Source organism: Sinohyriopsis cumingii, chromosome 8 (genome assembly GCF_028554795.1).
Source record: "Sinohyriopsis cumingii isolate HCF-2022 chromosome 8, ASM2855479v2, whole genome shotgun sequence".
Classification (NCBI taxonomy): Eukaryota; Metazoa; Mollusca; class Bivalvia; order Unionida; family Unionidae; genus Sinohyriopsis; species Sinohyriopsis cumingii.
In genome coordinates, this window is record NC_142968.1 from 115,673,933 (window position 1) to 115,692,880 (window position 18,948).

Genomic DNA, 18,948 nt, shown 5'->3' on the forward strand with positions numbered 1-18,948 from the left:
TCACTTTAGAGAGAGAAAGATTTCATTGTAACCAACAGCTGGCATGTTTCGGTTACTCTGAGTTGCATAGCTGACACATATTGTATTGCAGTATAGAAGTGAAAGAAGAAATATGTTTCAATTTACAATTTAAATCAGTAATTTTCACTACGCTCATGCAAGAGTATCTTGTCATTATTCACCAAGGTAACTACAAACCCTCTTTGCTTCTATATTTGTATCTAGGTCGCCTGTAGACCACGATAATGAATACCCCCAATCTACTTTCGTTTTGCTGATTTGCTCACCATGTTTGTTTGGTTTGTATCCCTCCGCCAACAGTGTGAACGCACTGGCTGCTTAGTATGAACAATTCATGATATAATCCACGTCACAGCAGTGCTAATCAAGGCTTTCCTTTCCTGAAAGCAGTATTGGACTGGAACAAGGTAAGTAAAGAGAATAATGTATCTCGGAAAAGACAAGCAGCATGCCCTCTAATACACTAGTCATCAATAAGCAACTGAAATTAATTCTCTTATAATAACATACTGCGATAAGAAATGGGGAAATTGTTTCCTTATGTATAAGAATATTCGTTGAAGGTGGGGGAGGAGGGCCTAAAACAAATGACCGAGGGGTTTGCGAGACAGAAACCCCTCAATTTAACTCGTGCCGAAGGGATTTGAGTTATGTTTGCATGTATCTGTCCCTCACATCTTTATTAACTTTATGAATCATGTGATGATCATTTGGAGGTTCTCTATTATTTACAGGAAGAAAAGAATTGATAGTATAATACAGGTTAAGTAGCAGTTATCAAGTGGTTCCCAAAGTGGGCGGTGGAATTATCGAGGTTGGCGCTAATGCTGAATGATGCTTATGGGGGGGGGGTAAGGTATGGGGGCGCTGAGGATAACCAAGGTGGCCCCAAAAAGTTTGGGAACCACTGAGTTATACTGATTTAACCGAACAACAATGTTAGCTTACAATGTTCTCTGTTGCTATCCATGTGGTACACGCTATACTGAAGTTACTCTGTTCCCCGAGTCAGTAGACTCTTCACAACTAGAGGTCAAAGCGAAAGAACAGTCATCCCTTGTTGATTGTAAATGCTGTAGCAGTATCATATTAGAATGTTTTACGTGAGATAAATATACATAAGGCAGTATTAGGAGTCAGTATATATTTATGTATTGAATTATACATGCATGTCAGTATATATTGTGTACTGAAGTATGCATGCATGTGTCAGTTTACATTTATATATTGAATTATAGATGCATGTGTGAGTATATATTGTGTACTGAAGTATGCATGCATGTGTCAGTTTACATTTATATATTGAATTATACATGCATGTCAGTATATATTGTGTACTGAAGTATACATGCATGTGTCAGTTTACATTTATGTATTGAATTATACATGCATGTGTGAGTATATATTGTGTACTGAAGTATGCATGCATGTGTCAGTTTACATATATATATTGAATTATACATGCATGTCAGTATATATTGTGTACTGAAGTATACATGTATGTGTCAGTTTACATTTATATATTGAATTATACATGCATGTCAGTATATATTGTGTACTGAAGTATGCATGCATGTGTCAGTTTACATTTATATATTGAATTATACATGCATGTCAGTATATATTGTGTACTGAAGTATGCATGCATGTGTCAGTTTACATTTATATATTGAATTATACATGCATGTCAGTATATATTGTGTACTGAAGTATGCATGCATGTGTCAGTTTACATTTATATATTGAATTATACATGCATGTCAGTATATATTGTGTACTGAAGTATGCATGCATGTGTCAGTTTACATTTATATATTGAATTATACATGCATGTCAGTATATATTGTGTACTGAAGTATGCATGCATGTGTCAGTTTACATTTATATATTGAATTATACATGCATGTGTGAGTATATGTTTATATATTGAATTATTCATGCATGTCAGTATATATATTGTGTACTGAAGTATACATGCATGTGTGAGTATATATTTATGTATTGAAGTATACATGCTTATCATTATATGTTTACGTATTGAAATCTACATGTATTTCAGTATAATTTTATGTATTAAATTATCTTGCATATCTCAGTATAAATTTATGTATTGAAGTATACATGCTTATATCAGTATATATTTAATCCTAAGTAGATTGTTATGTCTATATGAACAGAATTGCCCATTACTTTAGCACTTACGAACACCGAGCATTTCATATTTGCGACCTTGTTACTCTGATTCTGGTAATACAGGAGCAAACATATCCGTGATCTGCTTCTAAGGTGTATATTAAGCCCACTTTACCGCTGTGTAATTAGCCTATCGTGTGCTGAAAAATGGCGTTAAACCCAACAACAACAACCGCTGTGTAAAGAGTGGTCTTCGTATGTATGTATGTATCAGAAAACATGATCGAATGTATGTATATACAAGGGCAAATTAAGTGTCGTACAGTGTTTACATGTACCTACACATTCATTTACACACACAGACACACACACACACACACACACACACACACACATATATATATATATATATATATATATATATATATATATATATATATATATACGCTTAGTGATATTTGGATAAATAACGTGCATGTGAATGAAAACTAGCGGAAACATTGCATGAACCATCGCACGTATACTCATCAGAGACATTAGGTCTCATCTAAATGACTGTGCAGCTAAAACCTGCAGAGAGTTCTTTATAGTCACTGCATCCTCAAAATCATACTGGGAATAGTGTGGGTAAGAAAGGCCAGAGTAATGAATGTACAGGCAGTGATGCAGCATCGTAAGCAACTCATTTAGTAATTGAGTCTAAGGTACATATTTAAAAATGGCGATGTTTAGAGTCGAGGGCGGGGATAAAGCTGTATAGGTTAATGCTTTACATAGAAAACAAAACAAAATTACAAGGCGTTTAGTTTTGATGTGTTGCGTTTTCACTGACAGCTAGCCAGTGAAGTGAATTTCTTTTCTATTTTCAATCTATTCTTCAATCTATTCTTCAGTCTAAGATCATGTCCGTTTTGCACCAACTAATTGCAATGAAAACTGTAGGAAACGCATCCCACTGCGCCATCTAACTGTAGGAAATGCAACCCTTTGCATATGAAACATGCTGTACAATGTATCCGTAACAGAGTGATAACAGAGACAAGTCTGGTATAATTTGCTAAGTGTGGTTGATGATGATGATGATATATATATATATATATATATATATATATATATATATATATATATATATATATATATATATACACATGTCTCGAATCATGCTCATAATGATACAAATTAGAAATATATTACAATCATTTCAGTTAGGCACATTGTTTATGTGATATCACCCTGGAAACTTGGAATACAGGACCAGTAGTCGAAATGTAATAAAGGTCCTTTGTGAATTATTAAGGACCTATGCGAAAAAAATTCCCAGACAGTTGTGTTGTTTTAATAATAAAGAGACCGACTACGATCTTGATTTTATACTCATATGCAATCATTAGCTTCTTTGTATGTTTTTTTTTTACACTAGAGTTCAAACAATTAGTGTGACAGCTAAGATTTTCAAATAATGCTTCCATTAGATATACAGGCATGTAACATTTTGTAAATTCAAGGTTTTCTTTTGGGTTGATTTTGTGTCTTATTTATGTTTGGTTTGTAATTGCCTTTTTCAAAGACTCTGTGAGAGTCGAAAGCGTTTTGTCTAGTTAAAAATCTGGTTTTACACTGCTCGTTATTAGCTTTTGATTTAATTTTAATCAATCCCAGATCCAGTGTAATGTATGATAAAGATCGTGTTGCCCACGAAACTTCGAATATGTGAGACAAAAATCCGAGAAGCTGGAGTGCAATGCTAGTACCAAAACCAGTCCAAGTGCTCTCGGAATCGACTGATTCCATTGGATAATTACACAAACGAGACAAGAATAAAACACAAAAACATAATCATATTTGCATGATGTTTTGCTCTAGATATTTAGAAAAGGGATATAAAATAAAGTTACTAAAAGGACATGAATGGTCTTCATTACTTGTTTCAGTGCATTGTAATATTCCATTTTGTAATCACTGCAACTGCTGCTGGTAATTAGCATGGCTTGGAATTTGGGCAGTAAGGCAGGTGTTTTGCTCCAGGACTTAGTCAGAAATATCTCGTGTAACTCACTCATCTTATTATGTCATCTTGCAAGTGTTACATGTGAAAATGTGTCTTGGTATTTATTGCATACACACTTTCTCTAAGCATATGAGTTTATTTGTAAGGAGGAGGAATACAACGCAGTAAATGTATTAAATCCCTACTCATAGGGGTTTGTATATAAATGTATAGGTGCTGGATGGCTGTTGATATGGGTTTAACAACACTTTTCAGCACTCAGTAGGCTATAGATGGCGGACCAGTATAACTGGTAGCTGAAGAACCAGGAAAAACCCCGGTAAGATCCACCGACCCGCGTGAAGCAATTGACATGCTTTCTCACATAGTCACATTGGCCGAGTTCGCGACAATAACCCACGTGGACTTGAGGTGAGATGTGAGTGATCGGTAAAGACTATCGCTTTAGAACACTCAACCACCAGGGGCTCCTTTGCTACATAGTAGATAACGCGTGATGGAATGTAGTCTTGTGTGATTGTAGTACTTAGCTAGATATTATAATATCCGGTTTCGTATGAGCTTGATTGAGTGTGGTGTTAAATAATGAATCACACATCTTTAAATGTAATCGTGTTTAATAGTAACCACATACCCTTGGCCATGTTTAAATGAATTTTGTATACACCCGAGGTTTTAGAAATCTAAACGTTATTCATTAATGCCAACTTAAATATTATTATGTAATTCTTTTAGTGTTCAGTTTTATAGGAAACACACACACACACACACACACACGCACACTTGTTTTAATCTGTCCTAAATTGGGTAGAAGTTTTGAGGAAGTTAATAACTTTTTACTTTTGACTTTTGTTTTTAATTTATACATTTGTTCCATTTAACTTCTAAAAAACATTCTTAGGGATTTAAATTTAAAGTCGTCTAAAGTCCGTATTAATTTTGTAAGTTAACTTTACTTTCTGTCGCGGACTATTTCCACGGGTTCTTTGTAGTCTCAGCTACATTCTTTGTTAGTGTCGTATTTTAGCAGAACGTTTTTGTCTAGGCCATATCTTTTAATATAATATTTCGGTGATAGTTTGAAAGGTTTAGTATCAGTCTCGCAAATATGATATTGCTTTTAGTGTAAGTTATTTTTATTTAATATCCTGGCATATATGTAGTCTTCGCATAATTTCATGACAGCTTCGTAATTTTGCCATTTTTTAATGTCATATGTGTTCTATGAATTTAATATATTCTGGATTCATGTCAGTTACGTAATTTTATTATTAGTTTTAGTCATATGTTTTGGGGTTTATTTGTACACTAAACTTTATTCCGTGAGAGATTAGTAGTTTTACTATTACATTTATCCGAAGCCATCTTAGTGTTATCATGAGATGGATTCCCTTGATTACAATTATTTATCAAATCAGGACCGATTTGCAAATACCGACAGCATAATGTGAAGTTGGCAGTCCTTGGGACTGGTTTTTGTCGGTAGGTTTGTATTAGAATGAGTGTTTGATAGTGACTGCCAGGGACTTTCAAAAACAGGAGTTCTCGTTTATTATTTCCCTTATATCCTACTATTACACTTCTGCTTTCTTGTAGGTGTTACTGTTGGTCAGTAGGTGTGGGTGCTGGTCAGAAGGTGTGAGGCATGATCAGTAAGACTGTGTGATGACCAGTTGGTGGGAGTGCTGGTCAGCCATGATTGGTGTTGGTCAGTAGGCTTATGTGTTGATCTGTAAGAATGGTTGTTAGTTAGTAGGTGTGAGTGCTGGTCATAAAGTCTGGGTGCTGGTTAGTCTTGCTGTGCTGGTCAGTACGAACCTTTAACAACATGATGAAGAATAATTTGTTTTTCTTTCCTAGTCCGTGATAACGTGTATGTATTAAAGATGTTTTTGCATAATCACTACTAAGTTCTGATGAAGTAAATTTCGGAAATCTAAACTATAAGATCGTCTGAACGCGTTTATTTTAATCTCGTTATTTGCTCTCATGTCCTAACTGGACTTCGATTAGAGTATGTAATGCCTTTTTATTTTATTTATGTACAGGAATAACAAAACACCCGTGGGAAGTACTGACGGGTATGGGGTAAACCCGGGCAGCAATGTACCACCTGAATTCCAGAATAGACAACAAGGCCCCATCAGTGATAGTGAACGTCAAAGCAATAATAAGGGAGTCAGCGTAACGGAAACCAAGGCTTCAACAGCTGTTGAACAAGGTAAACTGGTGTGCATGCAATAAAGTTGCTTAAAAATGCTTGATTAGCTGGGATCTAATGATCTAATAGGCATTCTGTCACATATAATGTGTAAGGATACCGAACATTAATCAATCAAGTAGCTTAATATTGTAAAATTGCAGGAATACAATGTGTGTGTATGTGTGGGTGTTTTCTAAGGTCGGTTACGGTCTAGGGACTTAAATTACGTAAAAAGAGAGACAACCAACAAGCTTTGTTTCATTTAAAATAATAATTTATTTCCCTAAAATAGAAAAAGATATAATTAAAATTAACTTAGAGTATATTATGAATTCCTATTTCCTAAAAGAGTTCTATCAATTCCATCAGATCCGATGCAATCTGAATACGCTGCAAAGTTATTCCGGGTGATTGTTATAATGTGCTTATATGATGACATCTCCGAAGTCACTGTTTTAAATCCAGACGTCGTTAAGTGAATTCACGGTAGAATCCAAAGTAATCCAACCCGTCTTTAAGTGACGTAATGGTAAAATCCAAAATAATGTTCTTCTGTGATTATTATAGTAAATATCTAACTGTCCATTTAATTAATAATCATCAGTTCAGCTATTAATATCCGAATATCTTTGAATAAATATTTTTTCACAGCAGTGCAAATCGAAAGAATGATTATCAATTTAAATAAATAAATAAGTGAAGATCCTCAACGTATCTCTTAATATACTACGCCGTCTAGAATATTATTCCATGATTTCAGTGAATTATCTACATTTCGAAATAACTCGTTCAGTAAACACGATAAGCTGTTCCCATTTAACCCACCAGGATCTGTGACAGTCGAACCTTCTATAAGAATAAATGTCCTCGTTGGATTATATGATGTTATTTTAACCCCCTTTCGCGTCACTCGCCTAATTGGACCACGTGATATTGTTTATTTGAACGTAGTAAATATACCTTGAAATTTATGAATGAAATCGACGTACGCATTTATACGTGACTCATTAAATTACAAATCATTTATGAGATCTAAGAATTAAAAATGTCATTAGCTAAATGACTCTTACAAGAACTGGTGTAATAAAAGAATAAACGTATATAGATATATATCACATAGAGTGCTTTTTTTATGGTAAATACTCGCTTGATGTATTAGTTATTTATATATATATATATATATATATATATATATATATATATATATATATATATATATATATATATATATATATATATATATATATATATATATATGTAACAATGGCAGTTTAGTTTTGATTATTGAACCTCTGCTTCCCCGACCAATATTGACCTATATCGATCAAGTGTAACGGTAAATATTGTCTTCTGTACTTTTGGGCTGTTTGAAGAAAATAAGAGCCCATGGTTACAACAATCAACAGTAGCTGGCAACCTAAAACATTAAAGAACCTAAAATATATATTTGATTAGTAATTTTAGATTTTAAAGGCTAAAAATCCGTCAATGCATGTTCTCCTACCCCTTTGACTATCATATGTAATTACTAAATTTCACTATTGCTCAATGCATTATTTAGCTTAACGTTTTCTTCGAATATAAATAGACGATCTTAAATTAATATCCTTTTGATTTTTTTAACTAGTCACCTTTTGTGAGCCTTGCTAAAATTGTCATTTTTCGAAGAGATTTAAAAAATTTCGACTGAATTTAGGACAAAAGTGATATTCTATTTCTTGCATGACAAAAATAATAATTTTATTTCACACAAAAAATATAAAGTGCAGACAAAACCTTTGAAATACATTCGGATGACTGGGTCATAACGATTTTCTTTTGTATGACTTTATGATGTAATTTGTGACGTAACAATATGCTTTTCACGTGTGTTACAGAGTCATGATATGGTTATAGTAACATCAAAAACAGAGCAGACATTCGTTGTTTGATAAAATCGAGCGTGACAAGTTTCGGATTAAGTACATACAGAGGTACAAGTTAGAAAACAGTTATTTGTAAAAGGATGTAATTGTGGTTACATGCTTACCGTTCTATACAGCCTAAACTTCCCCTCACGCAGCAGCAACGATAATAGACTGTCGCATGCTACTTTAAAAACCGTGAAAACAGACACATATTGCCGCCAAGTCGTCCTTGATCCTGTGATTGACGTTCAACGTGTCTCTTTGTTTTGTCGGGAATTCTAACCGATTTTCCTAGTGATATTTTATATCATGAGTTAACATCCGCACCCAACAAAATATTTTAAATTGCTCTTTTTTTTCATCATTCAGGTTGTTGTCTAGAAATTTTGACACCTTGGCAAAATTTAAACGAAAGAAAAAAAAATAAACAAGCGGAAGGATACTTTAAAAAACATAGTAAAAATTGTACATATAGTCATTTCAGGATTACCTATTAAGCACACTAAGCACGTGCTTCGGGCACCAGCGCAACAGGGTAACCAGAAAAATTTCAGATTAATTGTTGATGATAAAACAGATTTCCATTTCGATCAGCATGTACGAGTATTTTGGTTTGAAATGATGGCAGCACTGGTATTTTCCCACTGTGTTTGCTTTTAATATTGTTTTTCTGAGTTTCACATTTTGTAGGGGTGGGGGACACCATGATATTTTCAGTGATTAGGGCCCTAAAAGGCCCTAATCCGGCAATACATACAGTATGTATGCAGTAGAAGAGAGTAATGAACGGGTTGTGATATCCTGATAGAGGGTCAACAGACAAATCTCCCTTTGGTATATTTTGAATTATCACATATAACACATGTGCTTTCCTATATCTTGAGTTTGTGTTTTCATATAAATGAGCTACTTCAATTACTTTATTTTGAACTGGCTCAATGTTGTACTGAATTTTGAACACGAGTATCAGGAAATAAAAAGAAAAGAAAGACAATGTAATCATTACAGTCTAGGTTACACATATTTTCTTCATATTCATGGTAAGGCAGAAGACAAGATAACTGTTCGTACTCGAACGCAGTGGTTCGGTAACCGGTCCGCCTAATCGGTGATTGAGGCCCCGAGTGGCCGAGTGGTCTAAAGCGCTTACCGTTACGGATACTGCCATCTCACTTCAATCTGCGTGGGTTTGAGTCGCGGGCTCGGCCAATGTGGGTATGTGAGAAAGCTTGCCAGTAACTTCTCGTGGGTCAGTGGTTCTTTCCATGATTTTCCCGGGTTTTTCCTCCACCATTGATACCGGCCGCCATATATGACCTATCTTGTGCTGAAAATGGCGTTAAACCCTACAACAACAACAACAACAGCAACAATTTATCGGTGATTCAGACTTTAAATACACCTGTTATTTTGTTTCATGTATCAAGACCTTGGCTCAGCTGAATATCAGCAGTTACCGTTCTCTCATTATACATGTGATTACAATTAGGAAATCTAAAAAGAGAGGAAATAATGTTTAAGTTATGTTCTCTGGACCGTATTTGCTGCCATTTTATGCCTGAGAACAAATAATATTTTATAGTAGCTAAATTTCCAAAAGGTAGCTACACTAAACTAAACAAATGGACGAATCAGCATGTGTGTACATGGTGTAGTACATAAAATAACTTGCTTTCTTATCCAATTTAAAATGAAATGGCTCGGCTTAATTTAATGTTTTTCGAACACCAAGGCTTATACCTATTAAACTAATTACAGTGTTCCAGCATGAAATTTATCGGATGCTTCAAAACATTAATTTACCTTGGAAAGCTATCTGGATCATTATTTTTGCAGAAAGATTGTAACAAACACAGGCGCCTGCGGGAATGGATGTAATCCCACTCTCTACCTCCCAACCCTGCTTGGCTAGACGAATACTTACCAATGAAATATACTGAGCCAAATTAAATAATCGCCATATCCCTAAACTTCACTTTCTGACTATGATGATGATGCCACAATTTGTACCTCATACTGTATCCGGGTATATGCCCTATATAAGGTAAAACGCATTTACAATAGAAATATTCTAGCCTTAGATGTGTTGTTGACCACAGAGGTTTCTTAGTAATGCGTACTTGAACAATTGCACCGTCAATGTATTGCCATCGGACATTCGCACGATTTTCATATTAAAACCCTAAACTGATCGACTTTACTGGTGGTGTAGCAGATCTGATCCAACACTAAAACTAAAACCTAAGCACTGTGCGTGGATGTCGTAAGTAGTGAAGTGGGTCACCCTAGGGACAATTGGAATTACCATTACAGACACCCCTGGGTCACTCTGGGGACTATGTAAATTTAACATGGAGAAAAATCGTGGGTCACTCTAGGGACAAGGGGAATTAGCATTACATGGGAATAGAGTTTGGGTCTGTCTAGGGACAAGGGGAATTGAACATGGGGAATAGAGTTTGGGTCTGTCTAGGGACAAGGGGAATTGAACATGGGAATAGAGTTTGGGTCTGTCTAGGGACAAGGGGAATTGAACATGGGAAGAGAGTTTGGGTCTGTCTAGGGACAAGGGGAATTGAACATGGGAATAGAGTTTGGGTCTGTCTAGGGACAAGGGGAATTGAACATGGGAATAGAGTTTGGGTCTGTCTAGGGACAAGGGGAATTGAACATGGAATTTTTTTTTTTAAATTTAAAAAAAAAATGTGCTAGGCAATTGAAAGTCATTCTCTTTTCGAGAAATATGGGTGGCCCTGAAAAGGGCCTTTGGGTTTTTTTCTTCTTCTTCTAACTCCTTAACTTCTTCCACCATCCTCTTATTTTTTCCATCATTCCTTTCTTCTTCTTCTTTTCTGTTTCCGGCATCCAGTCCGGGTGACCCATGGCTCGGAACTTCTGTTGGATTTTTATCCAGTTATTGTTGAGTCTCTCATATTCTTCTTTTTTCTTTCTATTCTCTTGTTCTTTTCTATCTTTTGCCCACCTGTCCTTAATTTTCTGCACTTCTTCCTCTATTATCTTTTTCATCTTTTCTTCCGCTTTCTTTAGTTGTTCACTGCCCCTTTTCACGAACTTCCACTCTGACCATTTCTCTAGCTCTTCTAAATAGCATCTCACTCCTTTTACCTTGTCCATAGACTCTTTTATAGTCCCCACTCTTACATACCCTGGTTGAATCAATCCTCTCAATCTCTTAACTTCTTCCTCTATCATCTCCTCTATCATCTTCCTCGCTAATTGTAGTTCATTGACATAGTCAAGACTTTTTCTCAACCTCCATTCTCTTTCTATCCTTTCAATAGTATATTCTCCATCCATCATCCAAAAGTAAACATTTCTTAAGTCATTAAACAACGCCGACACTTCCATCTTGTATCTGTTATTCCGTAGAATGGTTCGAACGACGAACGTGGTGGGTTCTTATAGTGAAAGCGCGGACGTGATGGAAAACATCCCCCTAAGACATAAAATTGATCTTACCTAGATCATGACCAAACAACGCGCGGACTTGAAGGAAAACATCTCCTACTTTTCTCATTTCATATAATATACTATCCACATAAGTGAAGCAACAATAAACAAACCCCAAATCTACTATTTACACACGCAAATCATTAAAACAAAATCCATAATCTACTATCCACACAATCGTACGTGAGCGTTTACAAAACCCTAACTATACTCTCCACATACGCTAAGAAACAATAAACAAACCCATAATCTACTATTCACACAAACAGACCTTAGCTCTTACAAACACAAACACACAAACACATACCCTCACACTAAAAAGAGTCAGTGTTTATATTCACACTACTCTACCTTCACACATTGGCAAATTGATTGTTATTTCTTTTCTAGAGTATTGGGTAGCCCTGAAAAAGGCTGTTGTTTTTTTTTTTTTTTTTTGAACTCCAGATGCACCTATCTAATGATGGCACCTTCCTGGCCTGGCGCCACACACGCATCTTCTTCCCCAGTCTCCTTTCACCTTTCTTCTTGGGAGTGCAGAGGCGGGATATGTGGCTTCAGAATCCCAATTTTCTGTCTCTGGGATTTTGAAATTTCCTCTCTCCTCTTCTTTGTTTCTTCTCTCCTCCTCTTCTTTTGTTCTTCTTCTTTCCTCCTCCTCCTCTTTCATTCTTGCTTCTTCGACAATGGCCTCCGCGGCCAGTTCATTTAGTATGCGCCTGGCATATTCCAGGTGCATCTGGAGTTCTAGCAGTTTCACAATTCTGGTATTCGTTGTTTTGTCAACGAATGAACAGGGTAGCTAGACTGTCCAGCGAGTTTCAATTTATATTGAAATTGCGGACGTGAAGGAAAACATCCCCCTAAAAACATAAAATTGATCTTACCTAGATCATGACCAAACAACGCGCGGACCTAAAAGAAACACTCACTCACTTTTTTATACTGCTCATCACTATTCTAAAAAATTTTCATTAATCACTTCAATATACTATTCACATACACAAAGCAATACAATCAAACCCCCAAATCTACTCTCCCCACACCTCAAACAGCAAAAAAAAAAACAGCATCTTAATCTACTATCCACACCAACGTACGTGAGCACTTACAAACACACAATCCTATACACAAACACATGCCCTCACATTTTTAAAAAAAGAGTTAGTGTTTATTATCACACTACTCTACCTACACACATTGGCAAATTGATGGTTATTTCTTTTCTAGAGTATTGGGGTAGCCCTGAAAAGGGCTGTTTTTTTTGTTTGTTTTTTTTTTGTTTTTTTGTTTGCTATGGCAATCTTTTAGTTTCTAAGAATGCGATGTCCTCTGAGGATAGACTTTCTGACGATAGGTCTGCTTCTTCGGAAAGAGAAGAAGAACTCTTTGGTGTCGATACGACAATCGACAAAGCCTCTGTCAGGTTCAGGTTGCTGCTGCTGTTGTTGTTGCTGTTGCTGTTGCTGCTGTCTCTGAAGTCTGTACTTCTCTGTCCATTCTTCTTTCTCCCTGTTCACTTCTTCTCTGAAGAGCTCTTCTATCAGGTCTTCAGTGACTTTTAGCATTCTCACATTCTCTATCTCTTCTGGCTTCGGTATCAGACTGTGTCTGACCCTGTGCAAATTCATGTAGGCTTCGTTTAGCTTAGCTAGTTTGGAGCACATCTTCGTAGGAGGATGAGTCGACAATGGATGGTTAGACTGGAAACAACCCGGTTCTTAAAGTCAAAGCGCGGACGTGAAGGAAAACATCCCCCACACGGTTTTCGAGTCGCAACGTTCAATGAGTGACATGAGAGGGATAGTAAGAAATTAAAGAGCATGAATCAAACATTCTTATAGCTAAACAATAGACAAAGGCATTTTTTCAAAACACAACATTTTTTATTCAATAATCACTTAACACTAACCAACAACAACTCTAACATTTTTTAACAATAATCCAACCATATAACATCAAACATTTTTTTCAAATCACAAACATTTATTTTCAATTTACAGTCTACTTTAAACAGGGCTGACAACGTTGTGAATTAAATTGTGATTTCCACTGTTGGAAGTCATTAGGCCATTGATGGTCACTACGTTTCCTAGCTTGAGACAAAAGATAAGCATAATGGTCACCGAACCATCGATCAACTTTCACATCGTTTCTAGAAGAAGAACGAGGTTCAAAATGAGTCACTAAATGTTCTAAGGAATAGCCCAGGCTGCGATGATGCAGAAAATACACACAGTACTGTTCACACACCAAGGAATCTGTGCCTTGTAATTTCATATTATTCAATCGGGTGGTTTGAGCATTTCTTCTCATAAAGTCGATGATATCGTCTTCCAAAGGAGGCAATCCGTACGAATCAAAATATTCCACACATCCTTCTTGAGGAAAGTAAACGGCTACCCAGTGGGTTCCTGGGAGATGACTGTCGTCCGTGTTGATCACGTAAGCTTGATGGTCTTGAGGTTTGCGATGAGGGAGTTCATCTTTAGCACAGACGACAGGATTCCAAGAAGCAGTATACGAACTGTGGTTCAAAAGGTAATAAAGTTCCCAGGTATCCATGTGTTTTTTTTTTCTTCTTCTTCACAGGTAATAATAAGTCATCAATTCGATCCTGACTTTTTGCTTGAAAATGTCTGACAAATAACCGTTTCTTCGTTTCGTCTCCTCACTCTGATTCAGGAGAGCTTCGATACGATGGATCTATTGAGTGGTTAATGGTGGACAAGAATGTTCACGCAAGTCTTTATACCACTGATGCCACACGTCTTCGTCCGAGATGAGACTCCAAGCTTCGTCCAGATACTCGTTCAATTTTTCTTCTTGACTCAACATCAGGCATTTATCGTGTTGAATTTGACTGGGATGATCGTTTTGACATCCATAACACTCTTTCTTGATCAATTCCGTCATTTTTTCGGCCAAGTGTTTGGCAAAACAGCAGACTAAATGGGCTTCTTGTTCTGGCCATCTTGACTTCATCATGACAACTTCTTCGTCTTTGTCATGGGATTCTCCTTCCACAGTTTCCTCACATTCCATCTCCAAAGTTTCTCCACTAGGCAAAGAGGGATAACAGTCTTCCATGACTTCTAGTAATCTAGAATGACTTCTCTCAAACTGTTGGTTTCTATGGTATTATCGAATTCTGCATATAGGATGACGTTCACCGTTACATCAGGGTCTCGGTTTGCAAACTGAATTTCCACACGAATCTGGCCAGATTTTATAGGGTGGAAATGTCCCTCGTCGCTGCCTTGGTCTGGAGTGAAATCGAAAGCCCACAAAGCGTAGCCTCCTGCATAATCGTCGTACGTAATGCCGTGACTGGTGTTGGTTCCTAACTGGCCGGTGGCTTCGTACAGCGACAAGTACGACCTCAAGTAATTCTTCTTGTCAAAGTTAGGTTCGAAAGGTCGGGTACACAAGGTCTTGCCATCGCGACTGACTTCGATCTTGGACACGCCAAAGTGTTGAAACTCAAAAGGATTTTCGTTGTGGGCTCCGTTGAAGGCTGCATTGCTTACGATGCCAAGGATTAAACGCTTGGGTAACTGTCCTTGAAACAGATGATCTTCGATCATGGATCGCTGTCCCCTAGGAATGGTGAAGGTTTTCACTTCCACTCGTCGGATCGGGTACTTGGCGGTCGTTCTGCTCAACGTCTGACTGATGTCGTTACCTACTTTAGGTAACACTTCCACACGTCGCACGTTGAGTCTGGCTTCTTGAATGATGGTTTTGTAAGTGGAATTTTCTGCAGCCATCAAATGGAAAGCGGCACTGCTGCGATTCAGTCTCAGGCGAACATCCACCCCGTTCAGCAAATACTTTTCTTGTAACCACATGTCCAAATGCAAACGATCCATCAGTTCTAAACAACGACTTAGATGAATTTTCTTTCGTCGTTCTACAAATCCCGTTGGATTTGAAGCATCCCCGGCAAGTGTAAGGCCGTTGAACTTAGTCGCTTGGTCAGGTTTCCATACCACGCAAGCATCCAGATGAGTGTTCTTGGCTTCTTTTCCGTACGTCAAGGGATTTTCCAGGTAGGCTCGATAAGGGTAAGTATCCATGCTGCTGCTGACCAGTTTGTTATTCAAGTACAAGTCCACTGAGCTAAACAAGGAATGCATGAAATTATTGACGGGAGCTACTAGATCATCATTGTCTATGTTAGCGTTGGGTGGTTCAATCACTTTCACTTTCAAATACAGGTAACTGCTATTCAGATCGATGTAATCTTCGAGCTGTCCTTTGATTTCAAACTCGATGGGAGCTGAATCTGTCAATGAGGAGACGGGATGAAATTCCACCCACTGGGATTCTTGCATGGTCATCATGGTGGGTGGCATGGCAAACAGATCCAGTTCCGTCTTGGAACAAGCACAAGACTCTCGGTGCATCATTTTTTTTTTTTGGTTCTTTCTCAATAATCGAAAACGTCTAAGTCTCGAACGGTTCTTCTTTTCTTGGCCTTTCTAGCTTGAAGTCTGGTGAAAGGGTGTTTTCTTCGTCGTCTCTTTCTGCCTTGTCCTTGCTGAATGCCTGACTCGGTAGCGTGCAGGGCATTTATAAGTGTGTCTCGTCGGCCTAAAAGTTCTTTACCTGTTTGCAGCAAGACATTTTTGCCTGCCCTCATGAAGGCTTCTTTAGGGTTTTGTTTGTCGATGATGACATTTTGGAGAAATTCTTTGCATTGCGTCAGTGCCGCATCTTTCAAGGCGTGCAATCCGCGTGTCACCATCGGTTTCAACACCGGGGCCACCGAACGAAAGGCCGATTTTAACATATCTCCTAAACCGTTACCTCGCTGTCGTGCAACCCCTCGGTACACTGGATACATGACTTACGAGTCGTGAGAGAACCGTTTTCGAAAATGGAGTTTCACCGTGACTTTTCCTTTGGTGAATGGAATATTTTGTCCCAGATCTCCTTTTATAGCAATGTTGACCGTGTCCAAATAAGACTTGCTGACAGGCAAATAATGAGGATGGACAAATTCGCGGTGAACGTGGTAAGTGTTCCCATCTTCCTGGTCACTGGTTGTGGTACTATCCACTTTGAAAGGAATGACACGCAGTAACGGCACGGAGGTGTGTCCCACCACGTTGTACTCCACCACATCGGAGTACACAAAGATCAAATTCAGTCCTTGGTTTAGTTCTACAGGGAATCGAAAAAACTTGTAAAATTCCGTATTGCTGTTGATCTTCGGTTTAAAATTTGGAGCCATTTTTGTGTCTCCACCTAAAATATCAAACAAGTCACGATTGAAACTGATGGACATCATTTGGGTATCCGGAAATTTCATCAGTAAGCGACGAGCCACTTTATGGTACTCCAGGATGACACGTTTAGTTAGTTTGTTCAGGGCTTTGCCAAAGGCTAACTCGAACCTGTCCGCAATGGTGTCCACCAAATGTTGGGCACTAAAATAAAACCCTGCCGGAATTTTCAAGGTGTAGATACTGAAGGCTGGATTGCTGGCTGGTCTTGTGATCCCTGAAAACCCGCCGATGTCATTCATGTAGTTTTGTAATTGTTGGTTCAGGATTTCGACCACAAAAGTGTTTTGAGTTTCAATGATGTTTTGGATTTGTGTAGGGTGAATCATTTCCACTAAAGCCACTTCCCAATGGGCTTCGTGATCTAACTGGATGGCTTGAGGTAATTTGGCCGTGTAACAGCACAACGTGTTGTGGGGAAACACCTCCATGGAACTGTCACTGGGTAAGGTTAAGTAAAATTGGTTTCGGTGACTCATAATTCCAGAGTTCTGTGGCTGTCCGAAGGGTTACTGGACGTCAGAGGCGTGTCTCCGCTCAAAATGGGGTTGTTGTTGTTGTTATTAATGGAGTGGTGACTGGCACTGGCACTGGACACAAGGTTCCCTTGGTTCCCGTTCGAGGAGAATTTCAGGGAGGGACTGGGAAGCAGGTAATCGATGCAACTGCACAATAAAATGGTCCACAATTGTTTGTCTCCTTGTTGCAAACTCAAATTGGCAATGGCTGTCCCGATGACACAATACACCACGAAGATTTGGCAGAAAAAGACGATTTGCGTTTTAGGCACACGTTCTCCACACCACACCCACAAGGATTGTTTTTGTAAATCTTGCACAGAAGAACTAGGTGAAGGAGGAGTGGTCGACGTAGCTGCGTCTGTGTGAAAGGGCATGATGGTCACTTCTTTTTATAGTCGATGACTTGCGAAGCCTCGATCCAAGAATCAAAACTGGGTGGATATCCTTTCCAACGTACTTTGACTTCTTTGACACGTCGTTTGCCCACTTTACGGGTTCTGCGTTCGAGAATGCTTTCGATGTCGTACACGTCGTCTTCTTTTTTGGTGAGACGTTGTAACTCGGGCAAATAAAACGTTCCTTTGAGCACTTCTCCGTTCATGTCTTCCAATTTATAGACGGCAGGATGACGACCATGCACTCGTCCAGTGACGCGAAACAATTCGGTCGTCCAGTTAGGTAAGTAACCTTTGTCAAAAGTGCGTTTGGTTTTGCCAATGCGCACCCAATCTCCTACGGTGAACTCTCCACTTTTCTTGGAGACAGCCCTCGTCGGGGACGTACCAAACAGGCGCTCAAACATCAACACTTCGTTGTCGGGAGTCACGTCTTGCGGGGCACGTCCGATGCTTCGATGGTAAGATTGGTTGTACGCTTGCACCAGGTGCGGTAAGATGTCGATGTACTTCAGAGTGTGGTGATGCGTAAAATATTTCCACATGCGTTCTTTCAAAGTGCGTTGAAAACGTTCCACGATGCTGGCTTTGGTTTCGGGATTCTCGGTGGTAAAAAAATGAATGTCACGTTTCTTTAATTCTTTTTGGAAAGCTTGGTTCAGAAATTCGGTGCCTTTGTCCGTTTGCCATCGAAGAGGGTGACGACCGCTTTGTTTCAACACCCGTTGCAGGGCTCGCACTAACTTGCTGCTTGATTTGGAAATCAAGGGCACGACCCAGGCAAATTTGGAAAATACGTCGATGACACAAAACAAATATTTGTAGCCACGATTGTAGCTGGCCAAATGAGAGACATCGGCTAAATCGGCTTGTCATTGATGATCGATGCCTTCCACTCGGGTGCGACTTCTGGCAAACTTGCGTCGAATGGGTTTGTGTAAAGTGTAGGTAGCTTGTTCTTGTAACCGTCGTTGCACTTGAGGTAAACGGAGACTTTT

General features: G+C 38.3%; 1 protein-coding gene across 5 annotated transcripts in view; it reads left to right on the plus strand.

The window, feature by feature from the left end:
• Nucleotides 1-292: 292 nt before the first annotated feature.
• Nucleotides 293-18,948, plus strand: part of LOC149794445 (uncharacterized) — a 70,276-nt gene continuing 51,620 nt past the window's right edge. For 3 of the 5 annotated variants that reach the window (XM_089968690.1, XM_089968693.1, XM_089968692.1), the window contains exons 1-3: nucleotides 293-428; nucleotides 6,211-6,383; nucleotides 10,109-10,316. In XM_089968690.1, coding sequence (XP_089824816.1) covers nucleotides 10,258-10,316 — 59 coding nt within the window. In that variant the 5' untranslated portion in view covers nucleotides 293-428; nucleotides 6,211-6,383; nucleotides 10,109-10,257. The remainder of the gene's footprint in view (nucleotides 429-6,210; nucleotides 6,384-10,108; nucleotides 10,317-18,948) is intronic. The other 2 variants (XM_089968691.1, XM_089968695.1) reach the window with 1 other exon arrangement.